We start from the raw sequence: 20246 nt of genomic DNA, 5'->3' as shown, positions 1-20246 counted from the left end.
CACTCACAAAACATTAGTCCTCAATAATCAATATCAATTAGTACCCTCTCTCATTTTATCCCATCTCCACCTTCAATGAAGTGGGAAAAAATATAAATCATGTTGATATCAACGTCAAAGAAAGATAAAGCCACATAATTTTTTTTCTCTTTTGTTCCTTTGGATGTGAGAGAACATGATAAAAGAATCCAATACCATGTGTTTTCACCAGGCATGTCTCAAACTTTGGATGCTAATCTTTAGTCTTTAATGTTTTGTGATTAACCCCACTTTATTTTCAATAGTGAGTTGTCCAATTATGGACCATCATTACCTTGAATTGTATGAGACCATAAGTTAACTGGCATTCTCATGGAATGAGGAGATGATTTTTCTAATCTAGATCTATGATTAAATTGGAAAGCTTTTTATTATGTTGATTAAAAACAACTAAAATATAATATATAATTGAGCCACTTGTTCTACAGATAAACAAAAAAAATCATCAGAGTCTGAAAGATAGCATGCTTTGCAAGATAGTTTATTGAGATTTTGAGATGGAGAAAAACCTCTCAGCTAGATGATTATGACTATGACTACTCAACTCGCCTAAAATGTTTAGATTGAGTTTTCTTCCTTGTTTAATATAGCAATTTTATCAACAAAAAAAGAAGCTTCAATCCACTCTTGCAAGTCCCTACAGGCTTTTCTTCAATACTTTTTGATTTTTTAAACAAACAAAAGGAAAAGGTAATGATTTTTTGGTACATAAAGGAAAAAGGTAATGATTGACACTTTCTTTCCCAATTTTTTTTACCTGGACATATTTTATTTTCCTGATCCTAACTTATTAAGCCTACATTCACAACAGTACTCCCAATACATTTTTGTTTTCTTTTTATAATGTAGTTAGCGTTCAACATAAGTTTAACCAGGGCCTACTATGATTGTCCCTCGCTTCTGGCTTTTCTTGGGCATTTGTACAGGGTCATAGTTCTTTTCCATGTAGTCATACCCTAAAAAAGTTCATTACAAAAGACTTCCACTTAGTGGGGTTAGGACTGATAGATATAAATAATTTTATCGTCAAAAACATCAAAGATATTTTTCAAATTTTGAACTTATAATCTTCGGGGTATAAAGCAAACAACCTTACTATGAGTCTGTGACTGTAAGATAGAGAAAATTTATACACAAATTCCTAGAGTCAGAACTCATGTGGCAGTTAATTGAATTACTTTTTTTTTGTTCTTTTATAACTTGAATTTCGTTGTTGAAAAGAGGAGATAAATAAAAGGAGCACATCAGCTAGTAAATTCTAATGCCAGAGAGGTAGCCCCAATAAAAAGAATACTATGGACAACCAAATCAAATATGCAATCGGCTGCATCACTTAAAAAAACTCATCAACTCAGCCATACATATTAAGTTCAACGCAGTAACAAATTTAAAAAAATGTCAAACATACGTACACAGTAATTGACCTATGAATCTAGATTCCTAGATGCAGCAATTGTGGTAAAAAAAATGTTTAGCAAGATCTTATCATTTAGCATTGTCAAAATATAATAACATGTGCAGGACAACTTTGAACAATTAACATCTTTATCGCCATTATCACTAGTATGTTAACAATAACATCAGTCCACCTACCTACCAAGACAACTTTGTACAGGTTTGATGAACTAAAGATGCCTCAATTTATGTCCAATTGATAGAAAGAATATGTCAGCCAGATTAGCTTATGTGTCGGTATCATTCTACAGCTATAGGATTATAGACGACCGCCATGATCCCTCGTCACAAAATAGAAGGATGTGTATCTGAAGGGAAACTTGAAACAAGAAAACGGTTGATCATTTCAAAACTGGTGAATGTGATTGCAGCAGCTGGTATTGTCCTCAGTAGGTTGATGGCACACCCACGGTAAAAACCAGAGATGCCCTCTTGTTGAAATACCTTTCTAACACAGTCCGTTGCACTAGAGTACCGCTTTTCTGAGTGGTGCCCTTGTTCTTGAAGTCTGGAACGAATAATCTGCAAACCAAATACAAAAATATTTGCTCCTTTCTGATACTGTCTGCTCAAAGAATAGAAATGGGGAATAAGGATTCTTAAAAAGGGAAGATCAAAAAGTAAAATACTACAGAGACAAGATCCGTTGACACTAGGTGTAGGGAGTCTTGGACACATAGTTGACAAGAGCGAGATCTTACATGAGATTGAGAGGGGTAAGTGAACACGTAAAACGTGTGATCGTAACACGGATCGTAAGATCCTACTCAACATTAAAAAACATGTTGAAGACACAAAAAAGTAACAACTAAGCAACATTTGATTCAACTTATACCCTTCAACATAATCAACTATAAACTAGAATCATAATCAATTATTTCCATAAATAAATAGGGACAAAGCTGGAACCAACACACCCCAACATTGTAAGACAGAGCAACGCACCAACACCGAAATGTCAAAGCAGCAAATTTCAAATTGTGTGGGGTTTGAACAGAGTAAGACAAACACACTTGCTCAATGGCTACTCAACTTTATCAACAAAAAAAAATAATTCAATCTGCTCCATCATCCTTGGGTCGTGTTGGGTTTACACAAAGTGAGAAAATGAGGGAGATCAAATGGCAGACACGACAACGGTTTGAACAGAAAAAATGACAATGGTTCTGCTCTAGTTCAAATGAATAAGAGGGAAAACGAGTGAGGAATCATGGGAGCTCCAAAGAAGACAGGAAATGAGTGGGGTTTGATGGTCTTGTGGGGTTTCATGGGATTTTTTAACCCTTTGAGACTTTTAACCCGAAATGGGCCTGGGTCAAATGAGTTCTGGCTCCAATATATTTGCCCCATCACCACTCAACAGGATCGCACAACTCACCCCGCTTTTACGATCTCACGAGGTAACTCGGTGATCCTACCTGATAGACACTGGTATCTATAGAGATAGAAAAGTAGAAGAAATTAAAGGGAAATGCCCCTAAACCAGAATCAAATTGATTCTGCTAGGGTTCTAGGAAATTTTATTGAATTGTGAGAAGAATGAGAGAAAGAATTACAAGATTGCAAGAAGAATGAAGGATCCCTCGATCCTACTCCACTGATTCCTCAATCAGTTGGTTAACAACTCAAAACTGATTTTCCCCCTTAAAACTATTCTATTTATAGCAATGCCTTTCTAACTGATTTAACTACCCAAGGGTAGAAAAGGAAAGTTTGTTATTCTATTTATTCTAACCAAACTTTCCTCTTTCCCCTTTTATATACATTGGTAACCCTTGGCCCGGTATGAGCCTTATCACTACCTGCACCTGCAAGATCACGTTTTAGCAAAACACGCACCTCGCCAAGCTCCCAGGAAGCGTAGAATCAAATGATCTTACGCGATAAATTGCGATTTTGTCAACTATGCTTGGACACCTATAGCTTTTTCAAGAATACAAAATTAAACAATCAAACCAAATGAATAATGTGATATTAACTTGATGGTTATGAGCACCAAATTTTAGATCATTTGGTTATTCATAGATATGCAATCTAATATTTACTTGGGTTTTAAATAACATAGTACTTGTTAAAATAAATTGATGTCATGGCATATCAATTAATTTTTATAAAAGGATGACCCAATACACGAGACTCCAACTTACTGGTATATTGAGAGTGACAAACAACAACAACAACAACCAAGCCTTTATCCCACTAGGCGGGATCAGACAATGTCATAATATTCTATCATAAATCATATTTATTAATAAAGCATTGATCTCCATATCTTTCTTAATCATTCCGCCTATGTAATTTTTCCTCAATTGACTGGCCATGTAATTTCATTTACAAGGCTAGATAACTGGAGGTACGTGTACCTATGATTACGGACAAATATCTTCACCTAAACTTATGTCAATCATTCAACAACATACCTCATGAGGATATGTCAAAGTGGATGCAAAAAATTTGGAGACTGAAGAGGCAATTGCAACTTCACATGCACCAAGCTCTTCCATTGCCTTTTCATCTGATACAAAATCGTGATCAAATTAACCAACTGTCAAAACTTTAAAGAGTCGTCACAAAGAACTAGAACAGACATCGACTTACCTTGTTTTGCCAAATAAAATTTTATTTTCTCATATGTGGGAAACTGGATGGCGACATGACTGACACCAACCAGAGCGGGTACAAGGCCACTGTTTACAGTGAAGGAAGCCTCAGATGTCAATAGATTTCTAATTATAAAGGATTATACAGTGACCATGATGATGCATTCATGATAAGCAACACCAACCTGTACAGCCCTCGAATGCCCTCCTCACAAGAAATTCTTCTTAAAGCAGATAGTGTGCTCTTGTATGGCACAACACCAGGTCTTATTCCCTGGGTCTGCAATAAAAAGGGAAGCAAGCTTATTATGCAGAATATACACAAATGCACTGATGATGAATACAGGGTAAAGAAAGTCTTGTAGTTTAACAACTACACATGTTATATACTTATAAGAACACTAGAATACTAATCACTACAATCTCTTCTACGTCCATAAATCCTCTCCTACAGGGATAACATGATCCCCCTTAGGCAAAATCATCTAAGTTAGCTGGCTTCTAATGAGTCCACTCTTTTTCCCATACAATGGATAGAGGTTTTGTCATCTTGCGTGGATGTTACTCTGAAACCAACAAACTATGTCAAATTTGTGATGCCTTCGTTGCTTTCTCATCTCACATGACCACATAGGTCTAGTAATTGTACGCTAGAGAGACAATGAAATTATAAAATTCTAAGCATTTAATACACCCATGAATTATGTCAATTATATGTTATAGGTTGATAGCATATGGAAATTGAAGACAATAAATATAAGATTTGACATGAACTTAAAAAGAAACACACTTGGAGCCTAGTCTTGACAACCCAAAGTGGATTTGTAGCAAAGGTAGTTGCAACTCCAGCCCCAGAAGCAGCTACGACATTAGCTCCAACTGAAAGACAGCAACTTTCATCTGCATACATACCATAGCTATTACAATTTGTACATCTGCACAAATGAGTATGTATACACACTCACAGAGGCAGCCGCAAGTACACACACATACAGAGAGAGAAAGAGAGAGGGAGACACCATGTTGGCAAGCTTTAAAAAAAATCAACTACGAACTAACCACTAGAAGAAAGTAGGCTCTTGATCTGCTCATATATAGTAAAATAAACCTGCAGGTTAGAAAATAACTGCATTTCAGAATATTAATGGTGTAGAACAGTATATTTTGCTTAATACATAGTGTAGACAAACTGAACACCACTGACAAAAGGCCTGTTTATTTAGGCTTTTAAAAAAAGTGATTCTTGAGATACAATTTCATGAGAAGGTGAAAAACTCAGCTTATCCTAAAAGCTGAATTTCATTTTTTTTAGATAATCATTTTTAGTAAAAGCAATCGAATAACAATATAAATGGCAAATGTAATTCTTTTATATAAAAAAGCCTCATCAAATGGGCTCATATAGAGATGTGTACTGATGGTATGTTCAATAGATTAGGCACGAAGATACAACAAAAGGCATAACCTTGAAGATTAAAAGGACACTTCTTTCATATGTCATATACCCTATTAGCTTCTGTCCAAGATCTCAAATATCCATACCAACATATGGTACCTTGTTCCACATAAAGCACCATGTCTATCAACAAGTCATATCCTATTTCCCAAATACTAGAGGACATCCACATTAGCCATGAGTCAAACTACATGAAACTCAAGGAAAGTAGTGCTACTATGCTTAGTCTGGTACACTTAAGTACACAATCTGTTTCCGACAGTGAAAAGAAAAGTAGTATAAGCCCAACTACACACCTTCAGCAATTACATCTTATACATCTCCCCATGCCATTCTCAAACTTCCTCCCATCTTCTTAAAGAGATTACTTATTACATATCACCATCATTAAACCATTCCAATCCGCACATTACACATGCCTAGACCATCTCACTCGACTTTTCCTCGCTTCATCTTCCACCTAAGCTAACCACACCTCTGATTAACTATGTTACTTGGTAGATATATTTCCTTGTCAATTTGATGCCAAATACAACTGTACAAGATAAGACTCTATATGTTGGAATAGAAATTAATAAATTTACCAACAGTGATAGCAGAATAGTTTATTAAAAACAGGCATAAGAAATTAAGAACAGTAAACTCACCGCCCAGTTTGGAAGTAAAGCCAACACGGTTGGGCCTAGCCCCCGGTACATGCCACGCAAACCCTCTCGTTGAACTATTTGTTCCAAACTACCAACAATAAGACTGCCTGATAACATAAAAAGAACAAATCCGGTTACATAAAACATTCAGCTGTAGTTGCCCTCCTACTCCATACCAACAACTATAAAATGTAAATGCCCTTATCATTATCAAACTAATAAATCTAAGAACAACGACTCAAACTCTTTATTATGCAAATAATGATAATAATTGTATAAGAATCATAATGAGATCATGGTGTACCTTTAACAGTTGCATTAGGGAGCTGAGGAACCCCAACCTGCAACCTAGTTTTGATTACATCTAAGGGGCAAACAAATGAAGCAGCAATAACTCCTACATCAAAAATCAATTTTTTTAACGTTAATGATTATAAAAGATTTTATTAAACATGATTAAGTTGGGAGATTTATATAAAAGGAAAAGGGTGAAGAAAAAAAAGAATACCAGCGGCAGCACCAGCACCTGCATTGCAAAGGAGACCCTTAGAAATAGGGGCATGAGGATTGGACATGATTATGATTATGATTGGTGATGAGAAATTGTTGAAATAAGAAATGAAAAATGGTTGAAAAAGAGAAGTCCTCTATTGAGAGGGGAATGAGAGGAAAACAGAGTTTCATGTTGGAGGGATTTATATCTACGCGGGATTCGAATTCTGGATTTGGTTTATTAAGGAAATCAAATTAGGGTTGATAAGATCGAGGTGACGTGGAAGGTTCAACTTGTAAGACGACTCAAATTCACACAAACTTCATTCACTTGCGGACTTGACTTTCCTTTTTAAAAAAGCTTGATTCCTAATTGTCTAAAGTCTGGTTAAATTTTTAGATATAGATTTTTGTCAATAATAGTTGTTTTGGAATATAGTCATACAATTTAAAAGATATTAATTTCTTAATTGTAATATAAAAATACTCTTAGGTTATACTAGAAAAAATATCCAATCTACGGTAATTGAAAATCAACAATTCCCATGAGTTTGCCCATAATCATTTTCCGGGCCTTTGGGGTGTGCATATAAATTTAGTCTAATTGTTTGTTTTGCTTGGTAGGTTTGTCTATCAGGTCTTGAACTCTTAATGCAATTCTATTAGATAATGTGAGACTTATTATTAAATAAATAAATAAAATTTAAATAATTGTGATGTAATTTAATTTAATTTCTTAAAAATGTTATATAGTATGATTTGTCCAATTCATATAATATATTTTCTTTTTAAATTTTCTCTCATCAATTTCTTTATTTACTTTATTTTCATTTGTATGATTTTTTTTACCTTTTTATTTACTTATCAATACTTGTAGACAACTCTGTAAAGGTTGGAGGTTAGTTTTACATATACAACTCTCTTGTTAAATCAAGCTTTGACATGAGATGGATTATTTCTTTGTAAGTGACATGATAATTTAAGTTTGAGTGGGCTTTATAATACTATGTATGCATATCAATGAGCATATAAACAATGGAAGCGCATGTACACTTGGACAATAGTGTCTAAAATATCCCTACTTAACCACCAATATGATGTTTTTATCTTTCACTTGAATTTCTTGCTTGATATAGGTAACTCAACAAACCTTCAAAATCTCTCATCTTACATGATGATGTCTAAAACTCTCTAAATAGTAGGTGTTGTGTTATGTTCAAACAATGTTATATAGTATGATTTGTCCACTTAAATAAAATGTGCTTTTTATCATTCAATATCAAAAAAAATATTAAGGAATGAAAGTATGCTACGAATTTGTGTATTTAACAAAATAGGAAATGAGTCTCTAGTTTACGTTTTTTTTTACCAATGGTTGTCATTGATCAATAAAACTAGAAAATGGCAACTATCTAAAATTGATTAAACTAGAGTAATTAGAAAATTTGGACACTTATCTAAAAATTGTTGAATGACTTAAAATATAACATCGATATAATATTAATATAGTCTGCCATTCGATTAACTTTTAAGAAAAACATAATCTAAAAATTATTTTTAGCTCTCATTATTAAGACAAACTTGCAGTAGTTTTCAGAAAGATAACTTCAAAAGTAAATAACTCAACAAATTTATTAACTTATAATCTATTAAATAAGTCATAAATTTGTGTTAGGCAAAGGAACCAAGATTGATCTAGCCATATAGAGTTCATCTCATATCCCATAAAATATTAACCAACCCAAAATCAAGCCCAATTAAATTTAAATTAAGAAAAATGTATATATTAATAAAATAATATTATATTCTCATGCTAAATTCTCTTATAATTTTTCATATATATATATGATTTGTAAATTAATTATTAATAAATAAAATATCATTTATTAATATGTTATTTTTCATGGATAGAAAATTTGTATAAGTATTTAGAAAGAAAATAAGTAATATTATATATTTATATTAAATTCCCCTATAAATCATCATATTCATAAAGAAGTAATATGTGTAACTTGTAAACCATAATAAATAAAGTATAATAGTAAGATATATGATTTTCGAACAGGATAATAGCTGTTGACAATGTCATTGATTTTCTGGAATTTCAGGTACCTCAAAAATCAAAATGTGTCTTCAAAAGTCCCCACGATATAGGAAATAAAAAACAGTGAAAAACAAAACTCCTTTCCCACTCTCTCCACTAACTATTCACTATATATAAAGAGAAAAACACGCCAACAACAAGTTTTCATTCTCAATTCAATTTCACTCCAAAACCCTTATTAAACCCTCAACTCCCAATATTCTAACCACAACAATTCCCATTTCCCACCGTTAATATCACAACCTCGTTCCTTCATAATGTCAAACTCTAATGGTTTTGTTCCTTCTAGAACCCAAGGTTCGGACCGGTTCTATTGCCCTCCTGCTGTTCGAAAAAACCAGAAGCAGCAGCAACAACTTCAGAGACCGTTGAACTCTGAAACCCGACCCGGTTCAGCTGAACCGGATACGCGAACCGGGTCTGATGACTCGACATTGTTGCGGCCTAACTCGGTTGCATCGTCTTCACCACCGACTACACCTGATTCCACTAATTTCGATCGAATTTTGGATTCATTCACCCCTTTTGTTCATGCTCAAATCTCACATGAGGTACTCTATAGAATCTCGTGTTCAAATCAATATTAACTGTGGGAAATTTTTTATATATATATTTTTTGTTATCTCTTATTGGCGTTATAACCCCACTTGTGGACTCTTGTGCCCTGAAATTTTGAATAATTTCTGTGATGGGTCAATAAAATTAAAATGTTAAGATATATTCAATAAATTGATAATACAAACCCAGTTTTGTCAGCTGGGCGACTCGATTTTCGGTAGGAATGAGACAATTAATATTTTGCGATGTCCCGGGTTGTTGTTTGAATGAGGCATATTTTGCCAAGCTGATTAGTGTTTTCAGCATTCGATTCTATCGTTTATGCTGATTAGTGCTTTCAGCATTCGATTCTATCGTTTATGCTGTTAAGTGAATTAATGAGTTTTTGGATTGTTGTGCAGCATGGAATGAAGGGACATAGGACTCTTCCTCACTCTAATGCGGATCCTTCGTTCTTCCTTGAAGATCTTTGGGACTCATTTACAGAATCTAGTGCTTATGGTGTAGAAGTTCCACTAATAGTAACTGGAAGCGACCCCATTCAGCAATACTATGTTCCATATTTGTCTGCAATTCAACTATACGAAGATGAGAGGTAAGTTCGTTTAGCATGGCTTCTCTTGTATCCAGTTAATCATTGCTTAGTGTACACTCTTCCACTATATGTTGATATTTGGTTTGTTCTTTGTCTTGTTCAACGATACATGCTAACTCATTAAAGTATTGGGAAATGTTTTAATGAGATGATTAATCCATCAACTATAATTCTAACGGTGTTATAAACTTGAATTGTATTGCTGCTTCAGTGAATTACTGGCTTCAGTGAATGTATTTTGAGAGATATGTGACAATTTGTTTAGCACATTATCTTTTTGGGGGGTACTATTATAATGTGAAGCCTAATTTTAAGAGTGAAAGTTGATTAATTGAAATGATAATGAGTCTCTCTAAATGAAATCCACATTACACATAAGGTATGGTGTGAGGTGTGAAATTCACCAAGTTAGTACATTACACTAAGCAAGTTGTAACCATTTTGTTACGTGCTTGATGCCGGTATTGTGAAGATAATTTGTATGTTGCTGGTTTCATATTATATCAGAAGGCTTGATGAGAGCTCAAAGGAGGCGGCAAGCATTGATATTTATTCTCAGAAACTGAGCAGACTAAATTTGAGAGAAGGAACTACAATGAGTTCCCCTACTTACGAAACTGAGGTTTGCAACTCAACTGGGCAGCTTGTATATGAATATTTTGAAGGAGCTCAGCCACATCTTCGCCCTCCTTTACACAATAAGGCAAGTCATGCATTCTACGATCTCCCTATTAGATTCTTTCCTCCCGTGATTTTGACACTGATTTATTTTTCATCTCAGGTTTCTGCCCTTGCTTCTGAGTTTCCCAACCTAAAGAAGTACAGGAGTAGTGATCTATCGCCTTCTAGTTGGTTTTCTGTGGCTTGGTAGGTGTAGAAAAATTATTCTGTTTTCTTTATAAGTTATTGCCTGTATTCCACTTTGCCCTTATAACAAATTGAACTTGGGTCCAGGTATCCAATTTATAGAATACCAGTTGGCGAAACACTGAAGAGTCTGGATGCATCTTTCCTGACCTTCCATACGCTGTCAACTAAGTCTAGAAGTATATCTATCTGTTCCATTCTAACAATTAACAATCCATAAGAAATGAAGTTCTGATTTATTGGATCTGATCTTGTATCTTTTTAACTATCACAGGCAGAAATCAGCCGTATCGTGCTTCTAGTGGCAGGAAGGTCCAAGGTGTTCATAGATCTTTAAACAGGTCTCTTCCCATTTTTGGGCTTGCTTCTTTTAAGTATAAAGGCTCAGTTTTGTCTCCTGATGGAGCATCTGAATGGGAGCAAGTGAATGCTCTATTGCAGGCGGCTTCTGATTGGCTACAAAGTTTGCAGGTCAAACATCATGATTATGAGTACTTTGTTAGCCGCATCTTCCAATGGAGATGACTGTGGATATGATTCAAAGTATTCTTCCACAGACTCAGATATGTTCCTACTAGAGTGTTAATGGCACGAGATCAAAGTTAACCATCAAGCACGAAACCTTCATACTAACTATCTTGATTCAGCCGCTCCTTATGATTATTTTATGCACCCCTATCGGAGTTGCTGTATACAACATTTACTGAGAGTTTATGATCTGAGTCACTTGAATTCTACAGTCTCCATGAATGGCTCCAGGCAATAGAATTTGCATGCTTTCAAGCAGGGCATGGAATAACTGCCATATAGGAAATTGGAATTATGAGGCCCCCTGTTTTTTTTTACTTTGTTTGGGGGCACCTTAAACTTTTTAGTGGGGTATGAGTATAAATCAGTGAATTTATGTATGTCAGTCTCCAATGGTTTACTGATGATGACGAAATTTTGGAATAACTCTGGCGTTCTCTTCTCATTCCATTATACACCCATACTCAATCATGGGTCAGAGTTTTTCTTAGAAGCTATAAATGCTGTAATTTATGATTGACATTTTTCATTATGGAACACTAGTTTTCTTGCTGATAGTTACTGTTTGTGCAAATAAGGTTTATTTTCCCTCTAAATGATGAATAATGGAAATATGAATTAGGCAAGGAGGGATATTAGAATGGTAAAATTAGCCGAGTTGAAAGTTTAGCAAAGATAGTTGAACGATGTGAGATTGTCGCTGAAAACTGATGATTATGTCAGAGGAAGATATCTCAGTATGATAAGTCACACGGTTGTGCATAGATTTACATGCGTACGGAAATGTGTCACTTTGGTCTTTGCAATATTGCTCCTTTTCTAGCACTTTTTGTCCAAAATTAACCCTTTTCATGTTAGATTCAGCTTCCATGTATTCAATCTTCTCTTTCATGAAAAGGAGGGGGAATTGATTCAGAACTTGGCTCGAATTAAGCATAACCAGGAATAAAATATAGTCCCCTCTTATGTGTACTTATTTGTTCTGGGTTTGTTTGTCATTCCTGGCAATAACTTATGACGGAGGAGCATACCAGCTTGGAAACTTCATACTCACACAAATGACCTTAAATATAGTAAATATCCGAAGGCATTCATTCATATTGTGGCTAATAATGGTGAAAAAATTACTCACTCAACAGCTCAGTCTAATAACGAGAGACCAATTTTTTTACTAGAAATGATATGCCAATGGCTTGCCATGTTGTGCAATGACTCATGTCTCTAGATAATAGCAATATAAGTTATGTGTTTGGGCTAATGTAAAATGCTTGGGGTAGAGGGCTATATATTTATGTTATGTAAACCTAATATAACAAGGAGAAGAATAGTCAAACACTAATCTTTATTCTCTAATAATATATAGTGGTAGTCGCTCAATACTCCCGGAGACGTAGGCACAATTGGCCGAACCTCGTTACCAAATCTCTTGCATTATTCTCTTGTCTCTATACTCTTTACTATCTGATTGTTCGCTTGTTCCCAACAATTGGTATTAGAACGCTCTTAACTCAGGTGCCAAATTTGAGGTGGGGAAGTTCGATGGAACTGGTAATTTTGGATTGTGGCAAAGGAGAGTTAATGATGTGTTGGCTCAACAAGGTCTATCAAAGGCGCTGCATGAGAATAAATCAGATGGTTTGGATCAACTAGATTGGGAAGAGTTGAAGGACAAGGCTGCAGGAACCATACGACTCTGTCTAACAGATGAGGTGATGTATCATGTTATGGATCTGACGTCACCAACAAAGGTATGAGAGACATTAGAGAAGCAGTTCATGTCTAAGTCTCTAACAAATAAGTTGTATTTGAAACAGAGACTCTATGGCCTGAAGATATTGACTTGCAACAACATCTCAACAATTTTAATCAAATGATCAATGACTTGCAGAAACTTCATGTGAAAGTTGATGATGAGGACAAAACAATAATATTGTGTTCTTTGCCAAATTCCTATGAACACTTGGTGACAACATTGACGTACGGGAAAGACTCAATCAAACTGGATGAAAACACATCTGCACTTCTGTCCCACACTCAAAGAAGACAAAATGTAGGTGAAGGGTCTCAGAGTGATGGCCTATATGTGAAAGGGAGCCAAGCGCGTGGGAGAAGAAAAGGCAGCGGAGGTCCTGCCAAAGGGAAAAGACCAAATTCTAGGGGCAGAACACCAGTAGAGTGCTATACGTGCAAACAGGCTGGGCATTACAAAATGGATTGTCCCAATGAATGGAGTCCTAACAAGTCGGTGGGGAGAGATGAAGTATCTACATATGCAAATATTGCACAGAAAGATGACTCTGGTTACAACAGTAAAGTTGATCTACTATTTGTATCATTAAATTATAGTACAGATGAGTGGATACTTGACACTGGTTGTTCCCACCACATACCAGATTTGAAGAAGAATTTGGTTTCTTTGGGGCATTGTAGGCCAAAGGATTTAGCTATAGAGCTGATGAGGACAATGATATTCTTCGACTATGAAAATGTGCTCTGACTGTGATGAATGGTAAAAGGATTGTAAGGTGTTAGATATTTCCTGATGATTGGTGAAACATCAATTCTAGAATCCTGAATATCATGATTCTCATACATAATATAAAACAAGGATATAAAGTCATACCTGAATCTCTGAATCCATGTTCTTTGATCTACTCCTTTGATATACATTTTGAGAGAGTTTTGGTATGATGGTCTTCCTCAACCAAATCCTTAATTCCTTTTGGGACCTTCGTTTTCTCTGTGATTGGGAGAGGTGAAAACTATTTGCTATTTGGTGTGTTGGGGGCCATAACAGTTCCTTATGTGTTAACTTATAGGGTTTCCATTATCCCCTATGGGTCAACCGTTCGGGTATCCATTCATTAAGTCTATATTCGTTATCAGTTTTAGAAGTCTTATAGGTTGTCATTAATTAGATCACTTGTTTTGTAACCCCAAAATAAATAGTTGATATAATTGTATTAAATATATGATGTCCACCTTAATTAGAAATTATGAATTTCTAACAATCTCTCACTTGAGCTTCATATTTTCCTGAAACAATTATATCACATATTCTTTAGGCGTGTATTTGTATGCTATTTATATTTAGACTTCTCCTTAATACAATCTGGTTCATTTTATATATCAACTATTGAACCACCATGACCTTCATCACATTTAAACGTGACTCGACTACGATGATCACCATATTGATATACTTAATAACATAGATTAAATATGAATGAGTGACATGGAAATTTTATGCAATGTGATCTCAAACATGTCTATTTCCAATTGGTCCTTCTTTATTCTTTAGTGAGAACAATCCAAAGTCTTTAATTGCAACACAATAGTTACAATACACGCGTTCAAAATAGAATAATAAACCATCAACTTTATTATGCATAAAATTATATATGACGTCCAAAGTATATCATAAAACATATAGACTCCTACTGAACTAAGGTATCCTAAGGAGCAATACTCATATGAGCAATATGCTCATGAAAGACTTTAGGTACCAAATCCTTAGTCAGTGGATCAACTAGCATAAAATTTGTCCTTATATGTTCTATAAAAATTTGTCTATTTTGAAAATTTTCTTTAACAACAAGAAACTTGATGACAATAAAATTTGACTTTGTACCATCAACCACACGTAAGCCACTAACAAAATTTTCGCAACCATATGTCATGATCTGATGTTTCAAAATAAACCATGAACACCACAACCATGGTTGAAGGAGATATGACCGTCTGTTTAGCAGACTTCCAAGAGATAGCACATTCAGCCAAGAAAAAAACATATATCTAGAAGTATAGTGTCTGTTGTCTAGACATCAAAAAATCAGAGTCAAAGTGCCAAATTATCTCTAAATTCTCAGACATTCAATAGGTGAACATGTACTCCTTTGTTCTCTTTAAGTAACGCATAACTAGTTTGAATGCCTTTCAGTGATGCATTACAGTATTGCTCAAATATCTTTTCAAAAACTCTCATGACAAATGCTATGTCAGGACGTGTACAAACTTGAGCATACATTAGACTTCCTAGTGCAGATGCATAAGGAATCTTTACATCTCGTATCTTTCAAGGTCATTTTTGGGACACTATTCGAGACTAAATTTGTCTCTCTTAGCTATAAGGGTATCCCCTGATTTACTTTCTTTCATGTCAAATATATCTAGGACTTTATCTACATAGCTTTCTTGTGACAACCTTAGGATACCTTGAGAGCGATCTCTTAGTATCTGAATACCTAATACAAAAGAAGTTTCTCCAAGATCTTTCATTTCGAAATTCTTCGTTAGAAATCTCTTGGTCTCATGCAATAGTCTCATATCACTGCTCGCAAGTAGTATGACATAATACTAGGAATATAAATTTACTCCCACTAAATCTGTGGTACACACAATCATCAACTTTATTAGCCTCAAAACCATACGAGGTAATAATTTGATGAAACTCGTGATTCCATTAACGAGAAGCTTGTTTAAGGCCATATATGAATTTCTTTAATTTGCATACCATTGACTTTAAGCCAGCTGACACAAATTTTTCTAGTTGCACCATATAGATCGTTTCCTTAAGGTCACCATTTAGAAATGCAGTCTTAACATCCATCTGATGTAGCTCTAAATCAAAATGATCTACTAGTGCCAATATTATTCTAAAAGAATCCTTCGAATATACTGAAGAGAAGATTTCTTTATAATCAATGTCTTCTTTCTAAGTGAAGTATTTACCTACTAGACGAGCTTTATATCTCTCAATATTACTCTTTGAATCTTTCTTGGTTTTAAATATCCATTTGCAACCAATAGGTTTCGCACCTTCAGGTAATTCGACAAGATCCCAAACGTCATTATGAAGCATAGACTTCATCTCATCCTTCATAGCATCGATCCACTTTTGAGAGTTAGAACTTTTCATGGCTTGACAAAAATTCAATGGATTTATTAACTCAATGTCATCCTCATATTCTTGAAAAAAATACAATATAATCATCAGGAATTGCATTTCTCCTCTCTCTAGTGGATCTCCTTAATGACACTTCTACTTCTTGAGGTTATTGAATTTGTTCTACAAGTACTTGAGGGAGAACCTCGTTGTTGTCTTGTTCTGAAATATTGTCATGGACAATATTCAGAACATTGTCTTCAATTACCGAATTTATTCCTTGAATGGTAATAGGCACAAGAACTTGTTCACTATTAGTGACATGTTCTTCCTAAAAGACAACATTCCTTATGTTCTCTTCTGAACATTGTCTTCAATTACCGAATTTATTCCTTGAATGGTAATAGGCACAAGAACTTGTTCACTATTAGTGAATCGTTCTTCCTCAAAGTCAACATTCCTTATGTTATCATCCTTCCCAAAATCAACTTCCTTAAGAAATCTTGCATTTCCCATCTCAAAAAAGAGTCTTGAAGTAGGATCATAAAATTTATAGTCCCGAGAGTGTTCAACATAGCCAACAAAATAGCAGCTAACTGTTCTTGAGTCCAGTTTTCTTTCATCCGGCCTATAAGCTCGCGCCTCAGCTGAACAACCGCAAATGTGCAAGTGTTTTAAGCTTGATCTTTTATTAGTCCAAAGCTCATATGCAGTTTTGTTAACTGCTTTACTTGACACCCTATTAAGGATGTAAATTGTGGTCTTTAAAGCTCTCCCCCAAAGAGACTCTAGCAAGGAAGAATGACTAATCATATTTCTCACCATATCCTTAAGAATTCGGTTTAATTGCTCAACAACACCCTTCATGCTAGGTTTGCCTGACATAGTGTATTGCAGAACAATTCCACATTCTCTGAGGAAAAAACACAAATTGGCATTTTTACAGCATCCTTATTGTCCTTTCTTATCTTATTCTGAGAGGTCATAGTTAATTAAGCACTTTCAGTCTTATTTCTCTACAGTCTCTCTTCCTATTGCATATAGTCCATCTGAGTGTTATAACTCACTTTCAATTACCCAAAGTGTGTAGAAAGCAAGATCAAAACCAAGTGCACGAGCAAGTTATCATCAAGCTCTAACTTAAGTGACTTGAGTTTTGATGTGAGATTAGACATCTCCATAATGTACTCCATTATGTTCCATTTGTCTTTATACTTCATGGAGATGGATTTAGCCAAAAGGCTACTCGTCTCCATCTTTTCATTTTTTGGAAAAGTATGATTTTATTTCTTCAAGGAACTTCCTTGCACTCTTACCCTAAAAATATATCCCCGAAACGCTTTTAGAATAGAGTATTTCATAATCATTAGACACATTCAGTTAGAGTGTTCTCATTTCTCACTTTTAACCTCATCGAGGATTTTCAGAGTATAAATGAGTTTTTCCACCTGAAGTGCTAGATCTAACTCTATACAACCAAGAAAACTTTTTATGGCTTCCTTATCGACCTTAAAGTTTGTACCATTCAACAATGAGATGTTCTTAAATTGAGCAGAAATATTTGCAGTACTAGTAAAAGAACAAAACAAATTGCAATCATTCTTGCAATTAAACTCACATTCAACTTTAATACTTAAATTCAAATGATAGTGGGGCACATCAACATTAATATTTAGTTTGTAGACAAAATATTAACTTGTAAGTGATATACTTAATATAGCAATCAAACATTGATAATCAATCTTGTCAAACAATAAGTCTTTCTTTGGACCGACTTACTATTCACATGGAAAATCATATGATTATCACATATTTATTACAATAAGTATGTTTGTAATTTGGGCCAAATAGTAATCGTTCTTTGGACCAATCACTATTCGCATAAAATGCAAACATACAATTTGCTTGATATTTTATATCAATCACTAATGATACTCTTATTTGTAATGGTTAAATATTGATCATAATGCATGTCAAATAAAAAATTCTTCTTTGAACTGATTTATCATTCACATATCCAACTTTATAATAATCACATGTTTAGCATCACATGTGTGTATATAATCCAACCAAATATTTAATCTTCCTTTGGGGCGATGAATACTCGCATGGATACATATACGCACTAGCATTTGATATTTATCATGAAGAATTCACAATAAAAAAATGTCACTTTGACGACTTCTTATTTAATATGTTCACTTAAAATGTCAAACAATTTTATTTTCTAAAAGAAAATTCATTTAGTTGAGTTTGATTCAACATAACCTTAATCCAAAACATATTTTATTTATATCCACATATAAAAAAATATATATATACATTATAGTCTATTGATAGCATTGCATTATTCTCATCACAAGGACTGCATTTCGAATTCTAGTGATGGTCCCTTTGAATTTTCCATAAAAAAAATATTATCATTTTATACATGATTAAACATGGCAAGGCAAGCTATCCAAACAATGTAACAAACCATAAGTGTTGCAACCATTTAAACAAACAAGTTAGGTAATATACATAAAACAAGACATGTTCACATAATAGACCCATCACAAGATACCTAGCACAACATCAATTTCTAGTCTTTGGACAGAGAAATTAATTTATAAGTGGTACTCTCAATGTAATGATCAAATATTAATAATTAGTTCTGTCAAACAATAGCCTTTCTTTGGAGCGACTATTATTCACATGAATGTTTTTTATAATTGTTACATATTTATTATGACAGATATGTTATTATTTGGCCAAATTGTATCTTCCTTTGGGTCGAACACAATTCACATAAATAATCTCAAACTCATCTATGTAATTTTAATCAATTTTCACAATAGAAGTTACTTTGGCAACATATTGCATCAATTAATTCAAAAATAATTATCAGACAAAAAAAACAATATGGTCCATTATAAAAAAAATTATGATCTTGGAATTAAAACCTTCAGATTTGATATTTTTTATGATTAACAAATCTAATCCCATAATATAATTTTAAATCAAAAAAGATATATTACTTATATATCAATGCATAAAAATGAATGCAATCTTAATCAAATACAAAATAGATCCAGAGTGAAAAACATAAAAAAATATACACAAATCAATATCATAAATTTTAAATCGAATATGATCATGCTCAACTTTAAAACATCACAAGCATATCTTTTATATATATTTGGTCAATTATTTCTCTCTCACACACACACAGAGATATATATATATATATATATATGTATGTATGCACTTCCAAAATAAAATATATACACAATATATATTTAATTACAAGCATTAAGTTTAACATAATATATATAACTTAACTTCAATCCTTATTTATGTGTCTTAAACGTAATATATTTTATTACTCATGATGGTAGGTACATGTTTTATGCAATAATCATATTCAAAAGGAATTGAAAACAATAAGTGCAATATTTAAAAATCTCGAATATACATGAGCATATTTGATCAAACTATGATTACATATATAACATATATGCATATATTCAGATTGCATAATACCTCAATGTATAAGAAATATATATTGCTTACATATAATATAATATATATATATATAATATAATATATATATATATATATATATATATATATATATACCTTATACATATACTCTAACAATTGCAAAAAATGTGAGGTAATAAAAGTCAATGTCCAACATTAAGACATTAGTGCATATATAATATACATATTACATAAGAGAGTCATAAAATTTAATGTAACGTTCATGCACAGATCTGAATATATACTTCAACACATGTTGTAATGATTCATAATACAAATTACTTATAATTTACATCAGCGGAAGCGAATAAAAGTTATCTTCATTATTCCTAAATACTCAATTTTCATAACCAATAGCGGAAGCATGCAATATTTAAAAATCTCGAATATACATGAGCATATTTGATCAAACTATGATTACATATATAACATATATGCATATATTCAGATTGCATAATACCTCAATGTATAAGAAATATATATTGCTTACATATATAT

At 33.6% G+C, this 20246-nt stretch overlaps 2 protein-coding genes across 2 annotated transcripts; one reads left to right on the top strand and one right to left on the bottom strand.

The window, feature by feature from the left end:
• LOC109353520 (nicotinamide adenine dinucleotide transporter 1, chloroplastic-like) lies at positions 1497-6971 on the bottom strand. Its single transcript, XM_019595833.1, has 9 exons — positions 6706-6971; positions 6502-6594; positions 6198-6304; positions 5154-5202; positions 4885-4994; positions 4280-4374; positions 4093-4181; positions 3915-4009; positions 1497-2016 (listed from the first exon to the last, which is right to left on the bottom strand). The coding sequence occupies exons 1-9, from the start codon at positions 6770-6772 to the stop codon at positions 1780-1782; spliced, it is 942 nt and encodes a 313-aa protein (XP_019451378.1). The 5' UTR covers positions 6773-6971; the 3' UTR covers positions 1497-1779.
• Positions 8852-11745, top strand: LOC109353578. Its single transcript, XM_019595914.1, has 7 exons — positions 8852-8987; positions 9036-9344; positions 9753-9946; positions 10454-10649; positions 10728-10813; positions 10901-10992; positions 11088-11745. Exons 2-7 carry the CDS (start codon positions 9051-9053, stop codon positions 11336-11338), a joined length of 1113 nt encoding a protein of 370 aa, XP_019451459.1. The 5' UTR covers positions 8852-8987; positions 9036-9050; the 3' UTR covers positions 11339-11745.

The sequence above is a fragment of the Lupinus angustifolius genome, chromosome LG08, assembly GCF_001865875.1.
Source record: "Lupinus angustifolius cultivar Tanjil chromosome LG08, LupAngTanjil_v1.0, whole genome shotgun sequence".
Lineage (NCBI taxonomy): Eukaryota > Viridiplantae > Streptophyta > Magnoliopsida > Fabales > Fabaceae > Lupinus > Lupinus angustifolius.
This window is presented reverse-complemented; position numbering and strand designations above follow the sequence as displayed.